We start from the raw sequence: 22701 nt of genomic DNA, 5'->3' as shown, positions 1-22701 counted from the left end.
AGGTGGGTGCTCCATCCCTGGCAGAGTGGAGGGGGTAGGGGAAAACATGAGAAGAGAACTGAGTAGATCAGTAAAGAGGTGGAGCTGTGAAGGGCCTTGAGAATGCGGACAAGGAGCCTGTGGAGGGATTTCATGCTTTGGGTGTGCGAGAAGGGGCATGTGGACAAGAGTGGAGGAGGTTGCCGGAACCAAGGCTGGAGATGACGAGGGGCTGGAGATGCAGGAGAGTGTAGGTAGTAGGGTCGGATCTTAGGAACATGATGGAGAGTTACGTGACAGGACTTGGACATGCCCTGCACATGCAGGTCAGAGGGGTCAAAGACGTCTACCAGGTTGTAGCCCTGAGTGACTGCGAGGCTGGAGGTGTTGTCAGCAGTGATAGAGATCGGGCAGAGGAGAGGGCTTGGTAACAAAGTCAATGAGTTTGCCCCCCTCCCCTCCCTACTCCCCAGCGTAAGAGAGGGTAGGCTGGGGTCAGGGGGCTTCCCTTGGAATTCAGTCCCTACTCAACCTTGGTCAGAAATACCCTAACCATGCTGCAAAGCCCATATCTACCACACCAACTTCTCACCTGGGCAAGTGTAGGACTCATGGGGTGGTCGCTGTCTGAGGGAGGGAAGGGTTTAGCTAATTTCTAGACTATCTGGTTTCGGCTGATTTGCTTGATATGTTCTGTGGGCTGTGGCCGATCCGGGTTGATCTTGCACAAGTGCCTAACACTCCAAAATAGCAAAATAGAATTTGAAATCTGAAAGCTGCAGATGAAAATGGAGTATGAAGTTCATTGTGTCTCCCCAAAGCACTCAGGTACCATAGTGATGGCACTGAAAGAAACGCTCATGATAACACAAAAGGTAATGCAAAGGCATGTAGGGAAAATTGGAAAGGGTTGGTGTCACAGATCTGATGTGTAGAGCCAACTCCAGACGTGACAGAAGTGGACACAGTGCCTGTTGAAATAATAGAGTGGTAGATTTTAAAGGCAAGAAGGGACCATTATGGCCATCTAGCCTGACCTCCTGCATATCACACGCCAAAGAACCCACCCAATGATTCCTGCATGCAGCCCAGTAACTTGTGGTTGAGTTAGAACATCTCTCTGGGAACATCCAATCTCTATTGAAAGACCCTAAGCCATGGAGAACTTACTACAGCTACTGATGGTTCTCTTGAACTGGATAATTCCAGCTTAGTTCCAGTTGCATGGTTGCATCTTATTCACAGTTTGCATTATGAAGGCTTCAACTTCCAGTCACTAGAACTTGTTCTGCCTTTGCCTGCCAGATTAAAGAACCCTCCGGTAGCTGATATCTTATCACTTTGTACTTACACCCCTGGATCCAGGCTTTCCTTAATTTGAGCTCCTCGATATTTACCACCCAACCAATGTTTCTATCAGCTCCAGACCTTGTCATCCATTCCCAAAGGAGTTGCACCCCATGAGCCAGAGTGGAGTGCAGCATCTCATGTGTGTAGTGTCTGTTCACCCATCTCATATGTTTTATTGACAGGACAAATGTTGTTGGGAAACTTTTGGAGGATGCTCCTGCAAGGCAACCTGTCAGCTCCCAATGGCACAGGCTCTGATCCGTCCATGTTCTTCCTGACGGGCATCCCAGGGCTGGAAGCTCTGCACCCCTGGATCTCCATCCCCTTCTGCTCGATGTTCACCGTGGCCCTTCTAGGAAACTGCACCCTCTTGTATGTTATCAAGACAGAGCCCTCCCTACACAAGCCCATGTTCTATTTCCTCGCCATGCTGGCCGTCATCGACCTGGTTTTATCCACAACCACCGTGCCGAAAATACTGAGCATCTTCTGGTTTAATTCCAGGGAGATCAGCTTTAATGCCTGCCTGGTGCAGATGTTTTTCCTTCACTCGTTCTCCACTCTGGAGTCTACTCTGCTGCTGGCCATGGCCTTTGACAGGTACGTGGCCATCTGCAACCCCCTGAGGTACGTCACCATCCTGACCAATTCAGTGATAGCAAAGATCGGGCTGGTGGCTTTGGCCCGGGCTGTTCTCCTAGTGCTCCCTCTGCCCTTCCTCCTCAGGAGGCTGCCCTACTGCAGGTCACACATCATCTCCCATTGCTACTGTGAGCACATGGCCGTGGTGAAGCTGGCCTGTGCCGACACCAGTTTCAATAACATCTATGGGATCATCGTAACTGTCTTCATTGTGGGGCTGGATCTGATGTTCATCTCCCTATCGTATGTCAAGATCCTAAGAGCTGTCTTAAGCCTGGCATCCAAGGAAGAGCAGCTCAAGGCTTTCGGCACCTGTGGCTCCCACCTTTGTGCCATCTTAATAGTCTACACACCAGTGGTTCTCTCCTCAACAATACACAGGTTCGGGCGCCATGTCACCCCGTACGTACACATCCTGCTGGCCAATTTTAACCTCCTCTTTCCTCCCATGATGAACCCCATTGTGTACGGTGTGAAAACCAAACAGATTCGTGACCGGGTGTGTCTCCTGTTCCGAGGGAAAAGCTTCTAGGCTGAGCAGGAGGGGGCTGTGGAGACATCAGGAAGCAGAGGATGCAGGAGAGGTTTTCTGAGTAACTTAGACAGCATGTTTGTGGGGGCTTTGTGTAAGCTGGGATGGGAATTCCACCTCCGACTCACAACAAGCTATACACCGTCCCCTACACGAGCTTAGGGCTGCTGGCCAGAAGGTGATCTTGGCCATGACCTTTTTCTCACTCAGTCCTGTGTGTGGAGTGTGAAGGAGTGTGAAGAGGAGTGTGAAAGCTCCTTGTACCTTCTCGTGCTTTGCAGGAACATCTGGCCTTTATTACTGACACACCCAGCCAAAGCCTCAGAGGTGCATGCAGCAGGAACAAATGCTGTATCTGCCCCTGATGTTCCATCAGCTCTGAGATGCAGCAACACATCCTGGGTCATTTAGGCACCAGAATATGTGCTCAGTGCTGGGCTCTTCTGTCTCAAATGTGCCACCATGGAAGCTGCTGGTGCCAACCTTTTCTATGGGAAATCTGGCCTTACTTGTGGTGTCTGAACATTTGAGAGTCTGTCCCCAGTAGTTTAACCCTACCACACAGCAGCACAATGCACCAGGTCGAGAGAGGGGGGTGAGGAAAGGTGTATGTGCCTCAAAGAGCACTTCAAAAATCCCCAAATCCTGACCAGAGTGATCTCAGGCACAAAGTATTTAAAGTTCACTTTCTGATACTGTCAATAAATTAATGAAACAGAGTATTGTGTGTGTGTGTGTGTGTGTGTGTATGTGTGTGTGTGTGTGTGTGTGTGTGTGTGTTAATGAAATACTTGGGAAAAAGTCTTGCTCTATTTTGCTATCACCTTTGTTCCTGTTGCCTAATATATGCTGGATAGCATATAGATATGTATCACATTAATAACATGTATTGTCTGCACAATATATATACTAGTAGTATGCATTAACTACCAATAATATTAACTACAAATATTGTAGCGAAAGAACTAGATAAGTTAAAAAAGAACTAGATAAGTTCATGGAGGATAGCTTCATCAATGGCTATTAGCCAGGATGGGCAGGGATGGTGTCCCTAGCCTCTGTTTGCTAGAAGCTGGGAATGGGCGACAGCGGCTGGATCACTTGATGATGACCTGTTCTGTTCATTCCCTCTGGGACACCCGGTATTGGCCATTGTCGGAAAACAGGATATTGGGCTAGCTGGACCTTTGGTCTCACCCACTATGGCCATTCTTATGTTCTTAACAGTGATATCGCTGAAACAGCCTATGCCATAATCCTGTTCATTCACTTAAGCTTAGTATCCCATAATACCTTCATTTGGCACAAGCAGACATGAAACTTGTCAAAATGTGTCACTTGTCAAATCATATATAATAGCAGCTGAAATTTGTAACGGGGGAGCGCACCGTCAGTGTAAGGGGAATGCCACATAGCCCCACAGGCCGACTTTTTGGAGACTGGTATCGTATTGAACCTTGTTCCTGTGCCATATTAATAAACCTGCCTGACACTGGTTATTTGGGCTCTTGAGTATATTTCATAACAAAATAACGAACCAAAGTGTGGTCAAACGATACAATTTATCAACAATTCCAGACAGTTTGAATCACCACCCATAGATATCGCTGCAGAGATCCTGTGGCCCATTTTCCCTAGAAAACTTCTGATTTCTGGCACCCTGTGGGGTAGCATAAAGAGAAATGGTCCCTCGGCCTCAGCGACATAGCTCCTGCCTGAGGCCCTTTCCCCATAGTGCCAGGGGGCATGGGTGGAGTTTGTAGGATTATGGGGGGCGCTGCCCCCAAACTGCACACGTTGCTAGTGGGGGGGGCACAATTTAAAGGTTCAGCCGCCCCTCCCCCACAGCCGCAAGGCACCCGGCACTGCCATGTACACCTGGGAAGGGGACAGCGGTGAGGAGTCCTGTGCCAGCAGCCGGCCCCAGACCTCCTGCTCGTAGGGTGGTGTCCGGTGACGGTCCCCACCCAGGGCCAGAGGAGCCCAGCGTCTCCGGCGGGTGGCAGAGGGCAAACCAGAGCTGCCGGGGGTGGGCGAGGAGAAGGGGCCGGCCCCGAGAGGAGGTGGTTGCCAGGGACTGGGGCTGGGCAGTGACACTCTCTTTCCATCTGGACAATGCCGTGATCTGGACCAACATAGGTAACAGCCGGGCCCGGCACGAGTGTGTCCCTCTGCCCAGCACTGGTGGCCCCTGCGTCCTTCCCTCATTCCCGGGCGGGGGGTGCCTGTGAGATGCACCAGGTTACTGGGGAGTGTCTGCGGCAGGGCTGCCAGGTGATGACAGGATTGTTGCCGGGTGTCTGGTTTTTGACCAGAATGTCCGGTCGAAAAGGGAAACTGTCAGTATTCGGTTAGGGGGCAGGGCCTCAGAGGAAGAGGAGTGGGGCAGTCCCGGTCCTGCCCCGAGCTCCTGGAGTCTGTGTGGTTTCCAGCCATGGTTACAAGGCCCCCACCCTGTTTGTGGACACCTGCGCTTTAGCCACACTATGGCCATGGTTAAATTCCACCCCCCAGTCCCCGCATCCCTATGGAAGACTTGAACAAACACCAGGGCAGGTGCCCGGCCTCACGGGATGAGCAGTGTCCCCACAGTGGGCCCAGCACTGCAACCCTGGGGTAGGCATGGAATTTGTCCCTGAAGCGTGGCCCCATTGTCCTGGCTGGAGCTGCCCCCCAAATATTGACGTCAAACTATTCCTATGAAGGGGGCCCTTGTTCCTACCCAAAGAGGAAGTGGTAGCAGCTGCAATTGTGTAGTGTTGCTGCTTATGTTCCACCGCAGACCCATGTCTGCAATGGGTGAGTGGGTCTGTCTAGAATTAGATTTGGGGAGTTGTTCTGGATAAAAGAGGCCGTGTACATGTAAGACAGGGGTGTCAAACTCAATTGCACAGGGGGCCAAAACTCAAAACTCGCGGGCCGAACAGTATAACCATTTATTTAACAGACTAAATATTTATGTTTTTTAACCATTAATATGAACCAAAATACAGGATATCATTCCAAAATAAATACATTTCAACTTAAAATATTTTGCTCTTCATAAAAAAATATCCTGTCAATACAATACATTCAAAATCTGTACATGCTGGAATATTAAAAAATCTGAAAATATAAATAAAAAATTGAATTTAAAGCAAAAGTATAATCATAACAAATCATAACATTCCATTTTCTTGTCCTATTTAGTCAGAGCCTGATACTTGGAGTCTTTTCTTTGCAACAAGTTCGTTTATGTTTGGGGTTAGGTTCTGTGTTGTGAAGATTCTCAGGATCGATTGCAGGTGTTCATCAGTGAGGCGACTCCTGTGTGACGTTTTGTTAATTTTCATCACAGAGAACAGCTGCTCGCACAGATATGTGCTGCCAAACATGGACAGGATTCGAGCCGCATGTTGGCGGAGCTGCGGCATCGCTTCAGGAATGAAGCGAGTGAACTGTGCTGGCCCCGCAGTGTCGTACTTTGCCTTCAGTGTCCCGTTACATTGCAGTTCTATCAGCTCCATCTGCATTTCTACAGGTGCGGTTTCCACATCGACTGCAAATGGGTTGCGAAGCAGCTCGAAGTTACTTTTCTGTGCCTCAAAGTCACTGAAGCGCCGTGCGAACTCAGTGCGCAGCGCGCTGAGTTTTTCAGCAAAGGTGGCATTTGGGAAAACTGTGGCACTTTCTTGGTTCCGTATTACTTGGCAACAGGGAAAGTGAGACAAGTTGCATTGGTGCATTTGTGTCTCCCATAAGCGCAGCTTCACTTGAAATGCCTTCACTGCATCATGCATATCGGTGATTATGTGCTCCCGTCCCTGGAGTTGAAGGTTTAAAGCGCTAAGATGCGACGTTATGTCAGCCAGGAACGCCAACTCACATTTCCACTTTTCATCCCGCAGAACTGTGCAGTCTTTCCCCTTACTGTCCATGAACTGGCAGATTTCCTCTCGCAGCTCAAAGTGTCTTTTGAGAACTTTTCCCCGACTTAGCCACCGGACCTCCGTATGATATGGCATATCGCCAAACTCGCTATCTATTTCCCGCAGAAAAGACTGGAATTGGCGGTGATTTAAACCGTGGGCTCTGATAAAGTTGACGGTTTGTGTTACAGTGTTCATCACATGATCCATTTTTAGGACTTTAGCACTCAGCGATTCCTGGTGTATGATGCAGTGATACACTGTCAACTCACCGGCACAGTTCTCCTCCCGCATCTTTGAGCGCATCCTTCCCACCAGTCCATTTTTTTCACCACACATAGCAGGTGCGCCATCTGTTGTAAGTCCAACGAGTTTTTCCCACGGCAGTTTCATGTCGGTTACACTTTGAAATACATTTCCAAAGATGTCTTCTCCTTTCGTTGTCCCGTGCATCGATTTAATGTCCAGTATTTCCTCTGTTACGCACAAATTGGAATCCACACCACGGATAAATATCGCCAGCTGTGCAGTGTCAGTCGCGTCAGTAGTTTCATCCACGGCAAGGGAGTATGCAACAAAATCTTTTGCTCTTTCAATCAACTGTGTTTTCAAATCAGTCGCCATCTCACAAACCCGATTAGCAACAGTGTTTCTGCTGAGGCTTACATTTGCAAACGCTCGCGTTTTATCTGGACAAAGGACGTCGCACACTTTCATCATACAATTCTTTACGAATTCCCCCTCGGTAAACGGCCGTCCTGATTTGGCGATCTCTTCGGCCACAATGAAACTTGCTTTCACAGCAGCTTCACTTTGTGATTTTGCTTTGGTGAAAAACGTCTGCTGGGATGTCAAATTCTTCTTCAACTCCTCTACCTTTTGTAGCCTCTGTCCTGCGCTCAGGTTTTTGAATTTGTTCTCATGTTTCATCTCGTAGTGCCGTCTTAGGTTATACTCCTTCATTACAGCGATATTACTCCCGCAAAGGAGACACACTGGTTTACCTGCAATTTCAGTAAACATATACTCATTCTCCCACCGGCTTTGAAAGCCTCGGTTTTCAGAATCAATTTTTCTCTTGGCCATTGTTGGGGTCTAGCTTTGATTTGAGATTAGCGTTGTATACATCAACAGACCGCGAACTTGAACCGCGGCTTGCCGTTGGCGGCAATTGCACTGCATCATGGGATTTGTAGTGTGTGTTATTGGGGCGTCATATCACAGGGCCATTAAAAACAGATATATAAAACGATTTCGCGGGCCGGATATAATTGTATGGCGGGCCGGATGTGGCCCGCGGGCCTTGAGTTTGACACATGTGATGTAAGATGTCATTATCCATCTCTTTCCCAAACCAGTTTTCATTTGTCTTCATAGTCAAGTCCAAGCAGAGCCCTAACACACAGGGTAAAGTCCTGCACACTGTGTGCGCATTTATTCACCTGCCCAATTTAGGTATGTAAATCCCCTGGTGCACACATCGGTTGAGGGGATTTGCACACTTTTTGTGGACGAATACAATATGGCCTACACTTCCATGCACTCTGCTGAGGGTTTGGCCCGCACTTTTTCATGTAGATGTCGATATGAACAGCCACCCAGGAGGAAAGACCCGGATTATTCTACATTCCCCACTTGCGGTGACTCCCTAGGCTCCAAAACAAATGTGCCACTATAATGACCCAAGTCTCTCACCTCCCACCTGGGGAGTAAAGTCAGCAGGGGGTCATTAGGAGGTATAAATACTCTCACCCAGTTGATCCCGGCCGAGCGGAGAGTCCTGCAGTTTGTGTGTGACTTCAGCATGTGCTGAGAGGGAAGGAGACGCAGCCAGGGTTCAGGTGAGCCGGGGCAGTTTAGATTAAAGCTAATCCAGGATATTTCTAAATAGGAGATTTTTAAAGTAAATGTAAAACTTGGGGCAAAATCTGCTATCAGTCATCCTGGTGTAAAACTGGAATGATTCTGGATTTACCCCTGTATCAGTGAGAGCAGAGTGAGGTTGGTCATTTTGAAGGGAACTATTGAATTTAATCAAAAAACAAAGAGCCAAAAAAACGACAGTAAGAAACCATTGAATGTTCCAAAACATCAGGGGTATTCGGTTTACACACACACACAGCCATAGTTCTCGCCCCATGCACAACTGGATTGTGAGAGACTCTTTGCTGTGTAACAAATTTATTTTGAGCTTATTTTGAGCTTATGCTGAAATAAATGTGTTAGTCTCTAAGGTGCCACAAGTCCTCCTGTTCTTTTTGCGGATACAGACTAACACGGCTGCTACGCTGAAACCAGTCTTTACTGTGTGTCTGTGTTATCATGGGAGATTTCAGTCTGGGGGACATATGTTTTGGAAGAGAAAAGTAGTGATTAGGACAGGGCAGTCCTATAAAACGAGCTCAATCACTTGCTAAACTGGGCTCACTTGAACAACGTGCAGTTGATTACAACTAAATGCGAGGTCCTGCATTGAGGAATCAAGACCGCAGATCACACTTACAGGATGGGGGACTATGTTTTAGAAAGCACTGACTCAAATAAGAACTTGGAGTGATGATGTATAACCAATTGTACATGAGGTCCCAGTGCAGTGTGGTGATGGAGAGAACAAATGCCCTCCTTGAAAGTATAAGCAGGGAAATATCAAGTGGATATAGAGAGGTCTGAGGCTTGGAGACACTGTTTCTACGTCCGGTGTCCACACTTCAAAAAGGTTGTTGACAGATTGAAAGGGGTTCAGAAAAGAGCTACAAGAATGATTTCAGAGCTAGAGAACATGGCTTATAGCCAGAGACTGAACAAGCTCGAGCTATTTAGTTTATCCGAGAGAAGGTTAAGAGGTGACTTGATCACAGTCTCTAAGTCCATAGAAGGGGAGAGATTTCTGACTGCAGAAGGTTCTTTAATCTAGCAGACAAAGGCAGAATGAGATCCAGTGGCTGGGAACTGAGACTAGACAAATTGAGACTAGAAACAAGGTGCACATTCGAAGAGGAAGGCGAACTAACATTTGAAACAACTTAACTAGGGATGTGGTTGGATCGCCATCGCCTGAAGTCTTTAAATCAAGACTTGACGCCTTTCTCAGTGATACGCTCTAGCTCCAAGAGATGTTATGGGCTTGAGGCAGAACTCACCTGGTGAAATTCTGTGGCCTGTGTTATTCAGGAGGTCAGAGCAGGTGATCAGAATGGTCCTTTCTTGCCTTAAAATCTATGACTCCATAATTATTTGATGACAATTTTTTCTCAGTTAATGAAATGATTAATAATTTTTCTACAACCTTTGATAAATATGGACTGTAGCAGCTTGTAATATTTTCCCCTTTGTCAAAATGGTCTCTCCATCTCTGTTGATTTGGATTTTTATAGCATAAGATTTCTTCTCTCCATAGTCTGTTTTGACTACATGTGTGGGTAGGAATAGCTCAGTGGTTTGAGCCTTGGCCTGCTAAATCCAGTGTTGTGAGTTCAATCCTTGAGGGGGCAATTTAGGGAACTGGGGGTTTAAAAAAAAAAAACATGTGGGCATTTGTCCTCCTTTGAGCAGTGTGTTGGACTAGATGATCTCCTGAGGTCCCTTCCAGCACTGTGATTCTATGAATTTTGTCTGTTGCTCAGTCACACAGTTTTGTGAGATCCCTTTGCAACTCTTTACAGTCTTCTTTGGAGTAATGTCTTGAGTAATTTTGTATCATCTGCAAATGTCACCACCTCACTGTTTACCCCCTTTTCCAAATCATTTATGACTACGTTGAACGGTACTGGTCTCAGTACAGATCCCTGGGGGGACACCACTATTTACCTCTCTCCATTCTGAAAACTGACCATTCATTCCTACCTTTTATTTCCTGTCTTTTAACCAGTTACTGACCCATGAGAGAACCTTCCCTCTTAGGCCATGACAACTTACTTTGCTTAAGAGCCTTTGGTGAGGAAACTTGTCAAAACCTTTCTGAAAGTCCAAGTAAACTATAGCCACTGGATCACCCTTGTCCACATTTGTTGACCTCCTCAAAGAATTCTACTAGATTGGTGAGGGATGATTTCCTTTTACAGTAGCCAGGTTGACTCTTCCCCAACAAATCTTGTTCATGTCTGGTAATTCTGTTCGCTTTTCGGCTCTCTGAGCTGTGGTGCAATCGTTTTAACCAATTTGCCTGGTTCTGGAGTTAGGCTCACTGGGCTGTAATTACAAGGATCACCTCTGGAACCTTCTTTAAAAATTGGCATCACATTAGCTATCCTCTAGTCATCTGGTACAGAGGCTGGTTTAAGTGATAGGTCACATACCACAGTTAGTAGTTCTGCAATTTGATATTTGAGTTCCTTCAGAATTCCTCGCTGAATCCCATCTGGTCCTGGTGACTTATTACTGTTTAATTTATCAGTTTGTTCCAAAATCTCTTCTTCTGACACCTGGGACAGTTCCTCAGATTTGTCACCTAAAAAGAACAGCTCAGTTATCCCGGAAGCCAGTGGGGAGTCCTCCCCCTGACTTCAATGGGAGCGGGATCAGACTCATAGTCTCTTTGGCTATGTCTACGCAGCGAGCGGCAGTCAGTCTCACAGCTCAGGTCGACAGACACAGGCTCGTGCTTCTCGGGGTAACACGCTAAGAATAGCTGGGTAGATGTTGAGGCTCGGGCTCTGAAGCAGGTGGGCTGGAGCCCCAACTTGAGCTACAGCATCTACACAGCTTGTTTTAGCGAGGTGCCCCGAGTCTGTCGAGCCGAGCTCTGAGACTTGCTGCCGTGGGCTGACATTCCTGTGTAGATGTACCCTTGGTCATCACTGAGATCAAAATAGCACTACTCATGCATGTTCCACGATGGACTACGTACATCCTGGCTGAATATCTAGCGTGTGCTGCTGAATGTACCGGTACATCTTCCTACATGCAGCTTAACATGCCAGGTATTTCTTGGCTGAAAGCATGTGCTGTGTGGCCACATATACTAGGTACGTATTTGTTAGTCTCTAAGGTGCCACAAGTACTCCTGTTCTTTTTGCAGAAACAGAACACGGCTGTTACTCTGAAACTAAATAATGTGCATCTCCTAGTAACAAGGTACACCAGGTATGTTCATTACTCGAGACTTGTAATGGCCTTCTAAAAACTCTAAATGATTTTGCACAGAAAAATATAAGGGTTTGTGTGATTAGTGTTATTGCAACATGACTGATAAGCTCAACAAAAGGTCAGTCCACTTCTTCCAGAGCTGAGACTGGCCCCTAGCGTGTATTTCATTTACAGGGTCTGTTCATTCCATGTGTTATGTTTTATTGAAAGGAAAGACATTGATGTCAGACTTGCAAAAGATGCCACAACAAGACAACCTGTCAGGTTCCAACGGCACAGGCTCTGATCCATCAGTGTTCTTCCTGACAGGCATCCCGGGGCTGGAATCTCTGCACCTCTGGATCTCCATCCCCTTCTCCTCAGTGTTCACCCTGATCCTTCTAGGAAACTGCACCCTCTTGTATGTTATCAAGACAGACACCTCCCTACACAAGCCCATGTTCTATTTCCTCGCCATGCTGGCCACCATCAACCTGGTTTTATCCATAACCACCGTGCCGAAAATACTGAGCATCTTCTGGTTTAATTCCAGGGAGATCAGCTTTAACGCCTGCCTGGTGCAGATGTTTTTCATTCACTCGATGTCCATGATGGAGTCTGCTGTGCTGCTGGCTATGGCCTTCGACAGGTACGTGGCCATCTGCAACCCCCTGCGGTACGCCACCATCCTGACCAATTCAGTGATAGCAAAGATCGGGCTGATGGCTTTGGCCCGGGCTGTTCTGTTCATGGTGCCTCTGCCCTTCCTCGTCAGGAGGCTGCCCTTCTGCCAGTCCCACATCATCTCCCATTGCTCCTGCGATCACATGGCTGTGGCAAAGCTGGCTTGTGCCAGCACTACGATCAATAACATCTATGGGATCATCGTAGCTATCTTCATTGTGGGGCTGGATCTGCTGTTCATCGGCCTGTCATACGTCAAGATCCTGAGTACTGTCTTAAGCCTGGCATCCAAGGAAGAGCAGCTCAAGGCTTTCGGCACCTGTGTTGCCCACCTTTGCGCCATCCTAGTGGTCTACATACCAGGGGTTCTCTCCTCAGTAATTCACAGATTCAGCAACCAAATTGCCCCGTACGTACATGTCCTGATGGGCACTTTCTACCTCCTCTTTCCTCCCATGATGAACCCCATCGTATACGGTGTGAAAACTAAACAGATTCGCAACAGAGTTCGTCTCCTGTTCCAAAGGAAAAGCTTCTAGGCTGCACCTTGTGTGGAGTCTAGTGGTGGGAAACCCATCAGCAAGTGCCCCACACCCCTAAATGCACAGGAATCGTTAGTGCTGATGAACCTTTCTGCAGCATCGTGCATCCTGAACAATTTTAAAGCTCTTCACAAACCATGGAGTGAAAGGTCTGTGCATGCTGGTGTGGGAATGCCGTCACCTTTGCAGGGGGTGCAGCATACAGTCCCCGTGTTCTCCCTGAGCTGTGGTGGTCACCATGGAAGATACACTTGGCTGTGGTCCTGCATCACTTGCAAGAGGGCTAGGCCTGCTCACTTCTTTGATGTAGGGAGGTGAAGTGTCTTACCTAACCTCACCCAGCAGCCCAATGACTGAATTAAGAATTGATCCTAGGTCTCTGGCATCCCGGGGCAGTGCTCTATCCACTAAGCCCTGCTGCCTCCATGACAATAAGATTATTTCAATTTTAATAAGATGATTTCCTGGGTTGCAATGCATGTGAACGGTGTTTCTCTCTTTGCCGGTTACCCACCCTATTATCTTTCAATCTAACTGAAGAATCTTGAACAGAACTTCAATAAAATTCAGCACCTAATTTTCGGCTGAAATAAGGCCCAGCCCAATTCTTACGAAATCAGTGACCTGAAGAACTCTGTATAGCTTGAAAACTTGTGTCTTTCACCAATAGAAATTGGTCCAATAAAAGATATTACCTCCCAGACCATGTCTGTCTAGGTCAATAGGAGTCCATCCATTCACTTCAATGGGCTCATGTTGGTAATGAGTATGAATTAGGATCACATTTTAGCCCCTTTCACCCAGAAGGATCAAAAAGCTCTGTAAGAACTGTGGGGCTAGTCCTCAGATGTGATGAACTCCCACAATTCTCATTGGCTACAGTGGGAGTTCATTGGTCCCCATCTGTCAGGATAAGACCACATATTAGTGTAGGCTACCCTAGAAACCTTTGCCGGTATAACTACACCATCAGAACCTTCTAGAGGAAATGAAGTGTATATCAGTGTAAGGAGATCTTTTGTTGGTATAGGCAAACCTTCTCCTCAAATGATATAAGCTATATCGTCAAAAGGACTCTTTGGCTGATATGGTTGTTGTGACGGGATGTACTCCGTTGTTGAAGTCTGGAAGCTATTGGAACTGCTGTGCTCCCTAACTGTTCAGCTGGGTTGGCCTCTTACACTTCTCTGCTGATGACCCACAGCCAGCCCCTCCGGGCCCTGTTATCACCCAAAATGACAGCAGGTGGTGCCACACCCCCAGTTGAGTTACCAAGGTGCTTTACCTAAGCCACTCATGGACCAACAAAGGAGGCACCAGCCAATTTCCCAGCCTTGCACCCCTACAGGAGCATAAACCCAGAATTAGACCGTCTTGCACTGCACAGCAATCTGTACAGCGTAAACTCATTAAATAGTCTGCTCCCTCCTCGATGTGGGAAAGATCTGCATCAGCCTTTGCTAACGGAGCTAAGAGTCCCAAACACTTCACTCAAATACACACTGGTTAAGATAAAACATAAATCAGGTTTATTAACTACAGAAGGATAGATGTTAAGTGATTATAAGTGATAACAAACAGACCAAAGCAGGTGACCTAGGAAATCAAACAAATTTGCAATCTAAGACTTGTACACACTAGGTAGGATTTGAATCAGAATATCTCCCCCTGACTGATGATACAAGCAGGTTTACAGATTCTTGAGGAACAGGTTGTATCTGCTTTGCAGCTGGTGTTCCTCTCCCCCTTCAAAGTCCTTTGTCTTGCAGAGATTCTTGCAGGTGTTGAGTGTGGGGGAGTGAAGACAAGGGATGATGTCACTCCCCCTCTTTTATACTTTCTTCCAGCTTGCTGGAAAGTCTGTGCATGTGACGTGGGGGGGGGGGTGTGCCCCCATTGGCCAAACATTCTCCATGGTCTCTGTGCTCCCTCTGAGGAAGATTTCTTATGCAGAGTTCCTGTGCTAAGAACATAAGAACATAAGAACGGCCGTACCGGGTCAGACCAAAGGTCCATCTAGCCCAGAATCCTGTCTACCGACAGTGGCCAATGCCAGGTGGCCCAGAGGGAGTGGACCAACAGGCAATGATCAAGTGATCTCTCTCCTGCCATCCATCTCCATCCTCTAACAAACAGAGGCTAGGGACACCATTCCTTACCCATCCTGGCCAATAGCCATTAAGGGACTTAACCACCATGAATTTACCCAGTTCTCTTTTAAACGCTGTTATAGTCCTAGCCTTCACAACCTCCTCAGGTAAGGAGTTCCACAAGTTGACTGTGCGCTGCGTGAAGAAGAACTTCCTTGTATTTGTTTTAAACCTGCTGCCTATTAATTTCATTTGGTGACCTCTAGTTCTTGTATTATGGGAAGAAGTAAATAACTTTTCCTTATCCACTTTCTCTACATCACTCATGATTTTATATACCTCTATCATATCCCCCCTTAGTCTCCTCTTTTCCAAGCTGAAAAGTCCTAGCCTCTTTAATCTCTCCTCGTATGGGACCCTTTCCAATCCCCTAATCATTTTAGTTGCCCTTCTCTGAACCTTTTCTAGTGCCAGTATATCTTTTTTGAGATGAGGAGACCACATCTGTGGATTCTTCCCTGAATGGGTGTTGACGACAGCAATTAACACTGTCTGACTACTCCTTTGACATACCTGAAAGGCTGGTTTTGGGTGTTTCCAGCCTCACATCACATTTTAGTAACTCAGACATAACACGATTTTATAGCTTCACATACAATGATCACACATACAAGCCAGGGAGATATCACCGTTTAGCGGAATTATATCTCCCAAGGCATGCTTTGTACAAAACGTATCATAATTCCATCACCATGGTAAATGTGGGGTGCTTTGGGATGCAGTGTCACAATTGTGTCTACACAGGGGTTTTCCTGGCATGGCTTATGTCTGTCAGAGGTGTGAATTTTTCACACTCCTGAGTGGAATAACTGTGCCAACAAACCTGTGTAGTGTAGACAACTATTCCAGTCAGGAGTGTGAAAAATATACACCCCTGACAGACATAGCCATGCCAGAAAAAACCTCTGTGTAGACACAATTGTGACACTGCACCCCAAAGCACCCCACATTTACCTTGGTGATGGAATTATGATACGTTTTGTACAAAGCATGCCTTGTGAGGTATCATTCTAGAAGTCTAGATCTGCTAAACAAAGATATCTCGCTGGCTCGTATGTGTGATCATGTTATGTGACACTATGAAATCTTGTTATGTGAGTTACTAAAATGTGATGTGAGGCTGGAAACACCCAAAACCAGCCTTTCAGGTACAACAATGGAGTAGCCAGACAGAATCCCCTGCTTATACATTTTTCACATTTAGTTGTAAGCATCTGCAGGTTGTTCAAGTCAGCCCAGTTTAGCAAGCGATTGCGATCGTTTTATAGGACTGCCCTGTCCTAATCATTACTTATCTCTCTGCCAAAACATATGACCCCCAGACTGAAATCTCCCATGATAACGCAGACACACAGTAAAGAGTCTCTCACAGTGAAAGGGAGAGAAGTACAAGGGGAGAGAAGTGTGGCTTTGTGTGTGTAACCCGAACATCCCGGATGTTTTGGAACACTCAGTGGAATCTTCCCATCGTTTTGTTTGTTTGTTTGTTTGTTTGTTTTTTGATGGAATTAAATAGTTTCCTTCTGAATGACCAACCTCACTCTGCTCTCACTGATACGGGTGTAAATCCAGAATCATTCCAGGTTTACACCAGGGTGACTGACAGCAGATTTGGCCCCAAGCATTCCATTTGCTTTAAAAATCTCCTATTTAGAAAGATCCTGGATTAGCTTTAATCTAAACTGCCCCAGCTCACCTGAACCCTGGCTGCGTCTCCTTCCCTCTCAGCACATGTCACACACAAACTGCAGGACTCTCCCCTCAGCCAGGATCAACTGGGTGAGAGTATTTATACCTCCTAATGACCCCCTGCTGACTTTACTCCTCAGGTGGGAGGTGAGAGACTTGGGTCACTACAGTGGTACATCCGCTTTGGAGCCTAGAGAGTCACAGCAAGTGAGTGTTAGGGCTTTGCTTGGACTATGAAGACAACTGAACACTGGTTTGGGGAAGAGATGGATAATGACATCTTACATATACGTGGCCTCTTTTATCCAGAAGAATCCCCCAAACCTCATTCTAGAACAGGGGTGTCCAATCTGTGGCTCCGGAGACACATGCGGCTCTTCAGAAGTTAATATGAGGCTCCTTGTATAGGCACCGACTCCGGGGCTGGAGCTACAGGCGCCAACGTTCCAATGTGCCGGGGGGTGGGGGGGGTCACTCTCAGCCCCTGGCTCTGCCACGGGCCCTGCCCCCACTCCACCCGTTCCGCACCCTCCCCTGAGCCTGCCGTGTCCTCGCTCCTCCCCGCTCCCCTCCAGAGCCTCCTGCATGCCAGGATACAGCTGATTGGGAGGTGTGGGGAGGGAGGGGAAGGCGCTAATCGGCGGGGCTGCCGGTGAGCGGGAGGCGCTGGGAGGAGGGGCGGGTAGCTGAACGGGGGGCTGCTGACGTATTTCTGTGGCTCTTTGGCAACGTACATTGGTAAGTTCTGGCTCCTTCTCAGGCTCAGGTTGGCCACCCCTGTTCTAGATGGACCCACTCCCCCATTGCAGACATGCAGCCAGCTCTGGGGTGGAACATAAGCAGCAACACTACACAATTGCAGCTGCTACCACTTCCTCTTTGGGTAGGAAGAAGGGCCCCCTGCATAGCCATAGTTTGACTTCAATATTTGGGGGCAGCTCCAGCCAGGACAAGGGGCCACCCTTGGGGGACAAATTCCGCCCCTGCCCCAGGCTTGCAGTGCAGGGCCCACTGTGGGGTTGTTGCTGTCCCGTGGTGCCGGGCACCTGCCCTGGTGTCTGTTCGGGTCTTGCATAAGGACCCGGCGGGGGGTGGGGAGAGAGGGGATTTAACCATGGCCACACGGTGGCTAATGTTCAGTGTCCAGAGCTGGGGTGGGGAGAGGGCCCTTGGAAGCCATGGCTGGAAAGCACCCAGCCTCCAGGAGCTCGGGGTGGGGCTGGCTCTGCCCCACTCCTGCGTGTGGGTTTCCTGCTGACTCAGAGCCAGCCCCGTGCTCGGTCACATGGTGCCGCCGGGCCCCATCCCTGTGAGGCGGCTGGCCGGAGCCAGGCCAGTCAAGTGAGCTCAGAGGCCAGGAGAACTGCATGCTGCATCCCGTGGGGAGAGGCAGGAGCTACAGCTGGGCACCGCAGGGCGAGGGACGCTTCTTTCCGGGGGGGAGAGGGAGGGTAAGAGAGGGGCCTGCCTGGGGCGAGGAGGTGACTCGACTTGTTTGGGGGTGGCCGAACCTTTACATTGTGCCCCCCCCACTACAAATATATGCAGGTTGATAGTGGCCCCCTCCCGCCTCGCCCACCAGGCCGGCAACCCATCCCCCCCTCAGCCGGACCAAATGGGAAGGGGCTGTGAGCACCAGCCTGGCCTCCCTGGGCTGAAGGGCGTGTGCAGCTCCTCGGGCAACGGGACCAGGCAGGCGCTACAGCCAGACCCTGCCAACACCCTGCACTTTAGCAACCCGCTGTGTGCCTGGAGCTCGTCACCGGGGCTTGGCAACTTTCTAATGCCTGGGAACCGAACGTCTCTGCCACACCCCTTCCCCTGAGGCCCCGCCCCTCCCTACCTCTTCCCCGAGGCTCCGCCCACTGCCCCGCCTGTATCTCCCCCCGTCGCTCATTCCCCCACCCCCCGGGACTCACGTGCCACCTGCAGAGCCGGGCTGGGAGGAGCTGATGAGGAGCCTGCCCAATCGGGGCGCAGCGGGGTGGGGGAATCGGGGCACAGAGGGTGGGAGGGGGGGTCTGACAGGTTCCCTCCCCGGCCAGCGCCGGTACCTACTTTGTGCCGGGAGCAGCCCAGTCTCTCCAGACGCCAGCCCAGCTGCTGCTCTTCCCACACCCCGGTGGCAGAGGCGGGTTACTGCAGCGGTGCGGTCCGGTCGCTGAGAGCTTCCCCTTTCCGACCGGACATGCCGGTCAAAACCGGACACCTGGCAGTAACCCTGTCATCACCCGGCAGCCCTGCCGCAGGCACCTCCCAGTAACCTGGTGCACCTCACAGGCACCCCCCGCCCGGGAACGACACAGGGGCCACCAGTGCTGGGCAGAGGGACACACTCATGCCAGGCCCGGCTGTTACCTATGTTGGTCCAGATCACGGCATTGTCCAGCTGGAAACAGAGTGTCACTGCCCAGCCCCAGCCCCTGGGGGGCAGCAGCGCCGATACTCCAGGGGACCCAACAGCCACGGATGATGGGGTGCGGCAGCTCGGAGAAGGAACAGCCATGAACCCTCCTGCCACCTGGCAACCACCTCCTCTCGGGGCCGGCCCCTTCTCCTCGCCCACCCCCGGCAGCTCTGCTTTGCCCTCTGCCACCCACCGCAGACGCAGGGCTCCTCTGGCCTGGGCGGGGACCGTCACCGGACACCGCCCCACCAGCAGGGAGTCTGGGGCCGGCTGCTGGCACAGGACTCCTCATCGCTGTCCCCTTCTCAGGTGTACATGGCAGTGCCGGGTGCCTTGTGGCTAGGCGGGAGAGGCGGCTGAACCTTTAAATTGTGCCCCCCCACTAGCAACGTGTGCAGTTTGGGGGCAGCACCCCCCATAATCCTACAAACTCCACCCATGCCCCCTGGCACTATGGGGAAAGGGCCTCAGGCAGGAGCTATGTCGCTGAGGCCGAGAGACCATTTCTCTTTGTGCTACCCCACAGGGTGCCAGAAATCAGAAGCTTTCCAGGGAAAATGGGCCACAGGATCTCTGCAGCGATATCTATGGGTGGTGATTCAAACTGTCTGGAATTGTTGATAAATTGTACCGTTTGACCACACTTTGGTTCCTTATTTTGTTATGAAATAGACTCTAGAGCCCAAATAACCAGTGTCAGGCAGGTTTATTAATATGGCACAGGAACAAGGTTCAATATGATACCAGTCTCCAAAAAGTCGGCCTGTGGGGCTATGTGGCATTCCCCTTACACTGACGGGGCGCTCCCCCTGTTACAAATTTCAGCTGCTATTATATATGATTTGACAAGTGACACATTTTGACAAGTTTCATGTCTGCTTGTGCCAAATGAAGGTATTATGGGATACTAAGCTTAAGTGAATGAACAGGATTATGGCATAGGCTGTTTCAGCGATATCACTGTTAAGAACAGAAGAACGGCCATAGTGGGTGAGACCAAAGGTCCAGCTAGCCCAGTATCCTGTTTTCCGACAGTGGCCAATACCGGGTGTCCCAGAGGGAATGAACAGAACAGGTCATCATCAAGTGATCCAGCCGCTGTCGCCCATTCCCAGCTTCTAGCAAACAGAGGCTAGGGACACCATCCCTGCCCATCCTGGCTAATAGCCATTGATGACGCTATCCTCCATGAACTTATCTAGTTCTTTTTTTAACTTATCTAGTTCTTTCGCTACAATATTTGTAGTTAATATTATTGGTAGTTAATGCATACTACTAGTGTATATATATATTATGCAGACAATACATATTACGAATGTGATATATATCTATATGTTATCCAGCATATATTAGGCAACAGGAACAAAGGTGATAGCAAAATAGAGCAAGACTTTTTCCCAAGTATTTCATTAACACACACACACACACACAACACTCTGTTTCATTAATTTATTGTCAGTATCAGAAAGTGAACTTTAAATACTTTGTGCCTGAGATCATTCTGGTAAGGATTTGGGGATTTTGGAAGTGCTCTTTGAGGCAGATACACCTTTCCTCGCCCCCCTCTCTCGACCTGGTGCATTGTGCTGCTGTGTGGTAGGGTTCAACTACTGGGGACAGACTCTCAAACGTTCAGACACCACAACTAAGGCCAGATTTCCCATAGAAAAGGTTGGCACCAGCAGCTTCCATGGTTGCACGTTTGGGACAGAAGAGCCCAGCACTGAGCACTTATTCCGGTGCCTAAATGGCCCAGGATGTGTTGCTGCATCTCAGATCTGATGGAACATCGGGGCAGATACAGCATTTGTTCCTGCTGCATGCACCTCTGTGGCTGTGGCTGGGTGTGTCAGTAATAAAGGCCAGATGTTCCTGCAAAGCACGAGAAGGTACAAGGAGCTTTCACACTCCTCTTCACACTCCTTCACACTCCACACACAGGGCCGAGTGAGAAAAAGGTCATGGCCAAGATCACCTTCTGGCCAGCAGCCCTAAGCTTGTGTAGGGGACGGTGTATAGCTTGCTGTGCGTCGGAGGTGGAGTTCCCATCCCAGTGTACACAAAGCCCCCACTAACATGCTGTCTAAGTTACTCAGAAAACCTCTCCTGCATCCTCTGCTTCCTGATCACTCAGCAGCCCCCGCCTGGTCAGCCTAGAAGCTTTTCCCTCGGAACAGGAGACGCACCCGGTCACGAATCTGTTTGGTTTTCACACCGTACACGATGGGGTTCATCATGGGAGGAAAGAGGAGGTAGAAATTGGCCAGCAGGATGTGTACGTGTGGGGGGACTTGGTGGCCGAACCTGTAAATTATTGAGGAGAGGATCACTGGTGTGTAGACCACTAAGATGGCCCAAAGATGGGCAACACAGGTGCCAAAAGCCTTGAGCTGCTCTTCCTTGGATGCCAGGCTTAAGACAGCCCTTAGGATCTTGACATACGATAGGGAGATGAACATCAGATCCAGCCCCACAATGAAGAGAGCAACAATGATCCCATAGATGTTATTGAACCTGGTGTTGGCACAAGCCAGATTGACCATGGCCATGTGCTCACAGTAGCAATGGGAGATGATGTGGGACCCGCAGTAGGGCAGCCTCCTGAGGAGGAAGGGCAGAGGGAGCATTAGCAGAACAGCCCGAGCCGAAGCCACCAGCCCAATCTTTGCTATCACTGAATTGGTCAGGATGGTGGCGTACCGCAGGGGGTTGCAGATGGCCACGTACCTGTCGAAGGCCATGGCCAGCAGCATAGCAGACTGCATGATGGAGAACGAGTGAAGGAAAAACATCTGCACCAGGCAGCCGTTAAAGCTGATCTCCCTGGAATTAAACCAGAAGATGCTCAGTATTTTCGGCACAGTTGTTATGGATAAAACCAGGTCAATGACGGCCAGCATGGCGAGGAAATAGAACATGGGCTTGTGTAGGGAGGGCTCTGTCTTGATAACATACAAGAGGGTGCAGTTTCCTAGAAGGGCCATGGTGAACACTGAGGAGAAGGGGATGGAGATCCAGAGGTGCAGAGATTCCAGCCCCGGGATGCCTGTCAGGAAGAACACTGATGGATCAGAGCCTGTGCTGTTGGAACCTGACAGGTTGTCTTGTTGTGGCATCTTTTGCAAGTCTCAGATCAATGTCTTTCCTTTCAATAAAACATAACACATGAAATGAACAGACCCTGTAAATTAAATATATGCTAGGGGCCAGTCTCAGCTCTGGAAGAAGTGGATTGACCTCTTTCTGAGTTCATCAGTCATGTTGCAATACTAATCATACAAACCCTTATATTTTTCTGTGCAAAATCATTTAAAGTTCTTAGAATGTTATTACAAGTCATGAGTTATGAACCCCACTTGGTTACAAATATCCTACCTGGTGTATCTTGCTACTAGAAGATGCATATTGTTTAGTGTGCATTCTCCCGTGAAGTACCTAGTATATCTGGCCGCACGGAACATGCTTTCAGCCTAGAAATACCTGGCATGTTAAGCTGCATGTAGCAAGATGTGCCTGGTACATTCAGCAGCACATTCTGGGTTTTCAGCCTGGATGTACGTAGTACATCGGGAACATGCATGAGTAGTGCTATTTTGATCTCAGCTTCAGAACCTGAGCCTCAACATCTACACAGCTATCCTCGAGAAGCACAAGCCTGCATCTGTCAACCCGAGCTGTGAGACTGACTGCCGCTCGCTGCGTAGACATAGCCAAAGAACCTATGAGTCTGATCCCGCTCCCATTGAAGTCAGGG

The 22701-nt window shown here is 49.0% G+C and overlaps 3 protein-coding genes across 3 annotated transcripts; 2 read left to right on the top strand and 1 right to left on the bottom strand.

The window, feature by feature from the left end:
* Positions 1 to 1328: 1328 nt before the first annotated feature.
* Positions 1329 to 3935, top strand: LOC101951964 (olfactory receptor 52K1-like). Its single transcript, XM_065598570.1, has one exon. It carries the CDS (start codon positions 1517 to 1519, stop codon positions 2501 to 2503), a length of 987 nt encoding a protein of 328 aa, XP_065454642.1. The 5' UTR covers positions 1329 to 1516; the 3' UTR covers positions 2504 to 3935.
* Positions 3936 to 11735: 7800 nt separating this feature from the next.
* LOC135980974 (olfactory receptor 52K1-like) lies at positions 11736 to 12698 on the top strand. Its single transcript, XM_065581899.1, has one exon. The coding sequence runs from the start codon at positions 11736 to 11738 to the stop codon at positions 12696 to 12698; it is 963 nt and encodes a 320-aa protein (XP_065437971.1).
* Positions 12699 to 21100: 8402 nt separating this feature from the next.
* LOC101952138 (olfactory receptor 52K1-like) lies at positions 21101 to 22063 on the bottom strand. Its single transcript, XM_005314872.2, has one exon. It carries the CDS (start codon positions 22061 to 22063, stop codon positions 21101 to 21103), a length of 963 nt encoding a protein of 320 aa, XP_005314929.1.
* Between the last annotated feature and the right edge of the window lie 638 nt (positions 22064 to 22701).

This window comes from Chrysemys picta, chromosome 1, assembly GCF_011386835.1.
Source record: "Chrysemys picta bellii isolate R12L10 chromosome 1, ASM1138683v2, whole genome shotgun sequence".
Taxonomy (NCBI): Eukaryota; Metazoa; Chordata; order Testudines; family Emydidae; genus Chrysemys; species Chrysemys picta.
The sequence above is the reverse complement of the archived record's forward strand: the minus strand, read 5'-3'. Positions and strand labels throughout refer to the sequence as shown.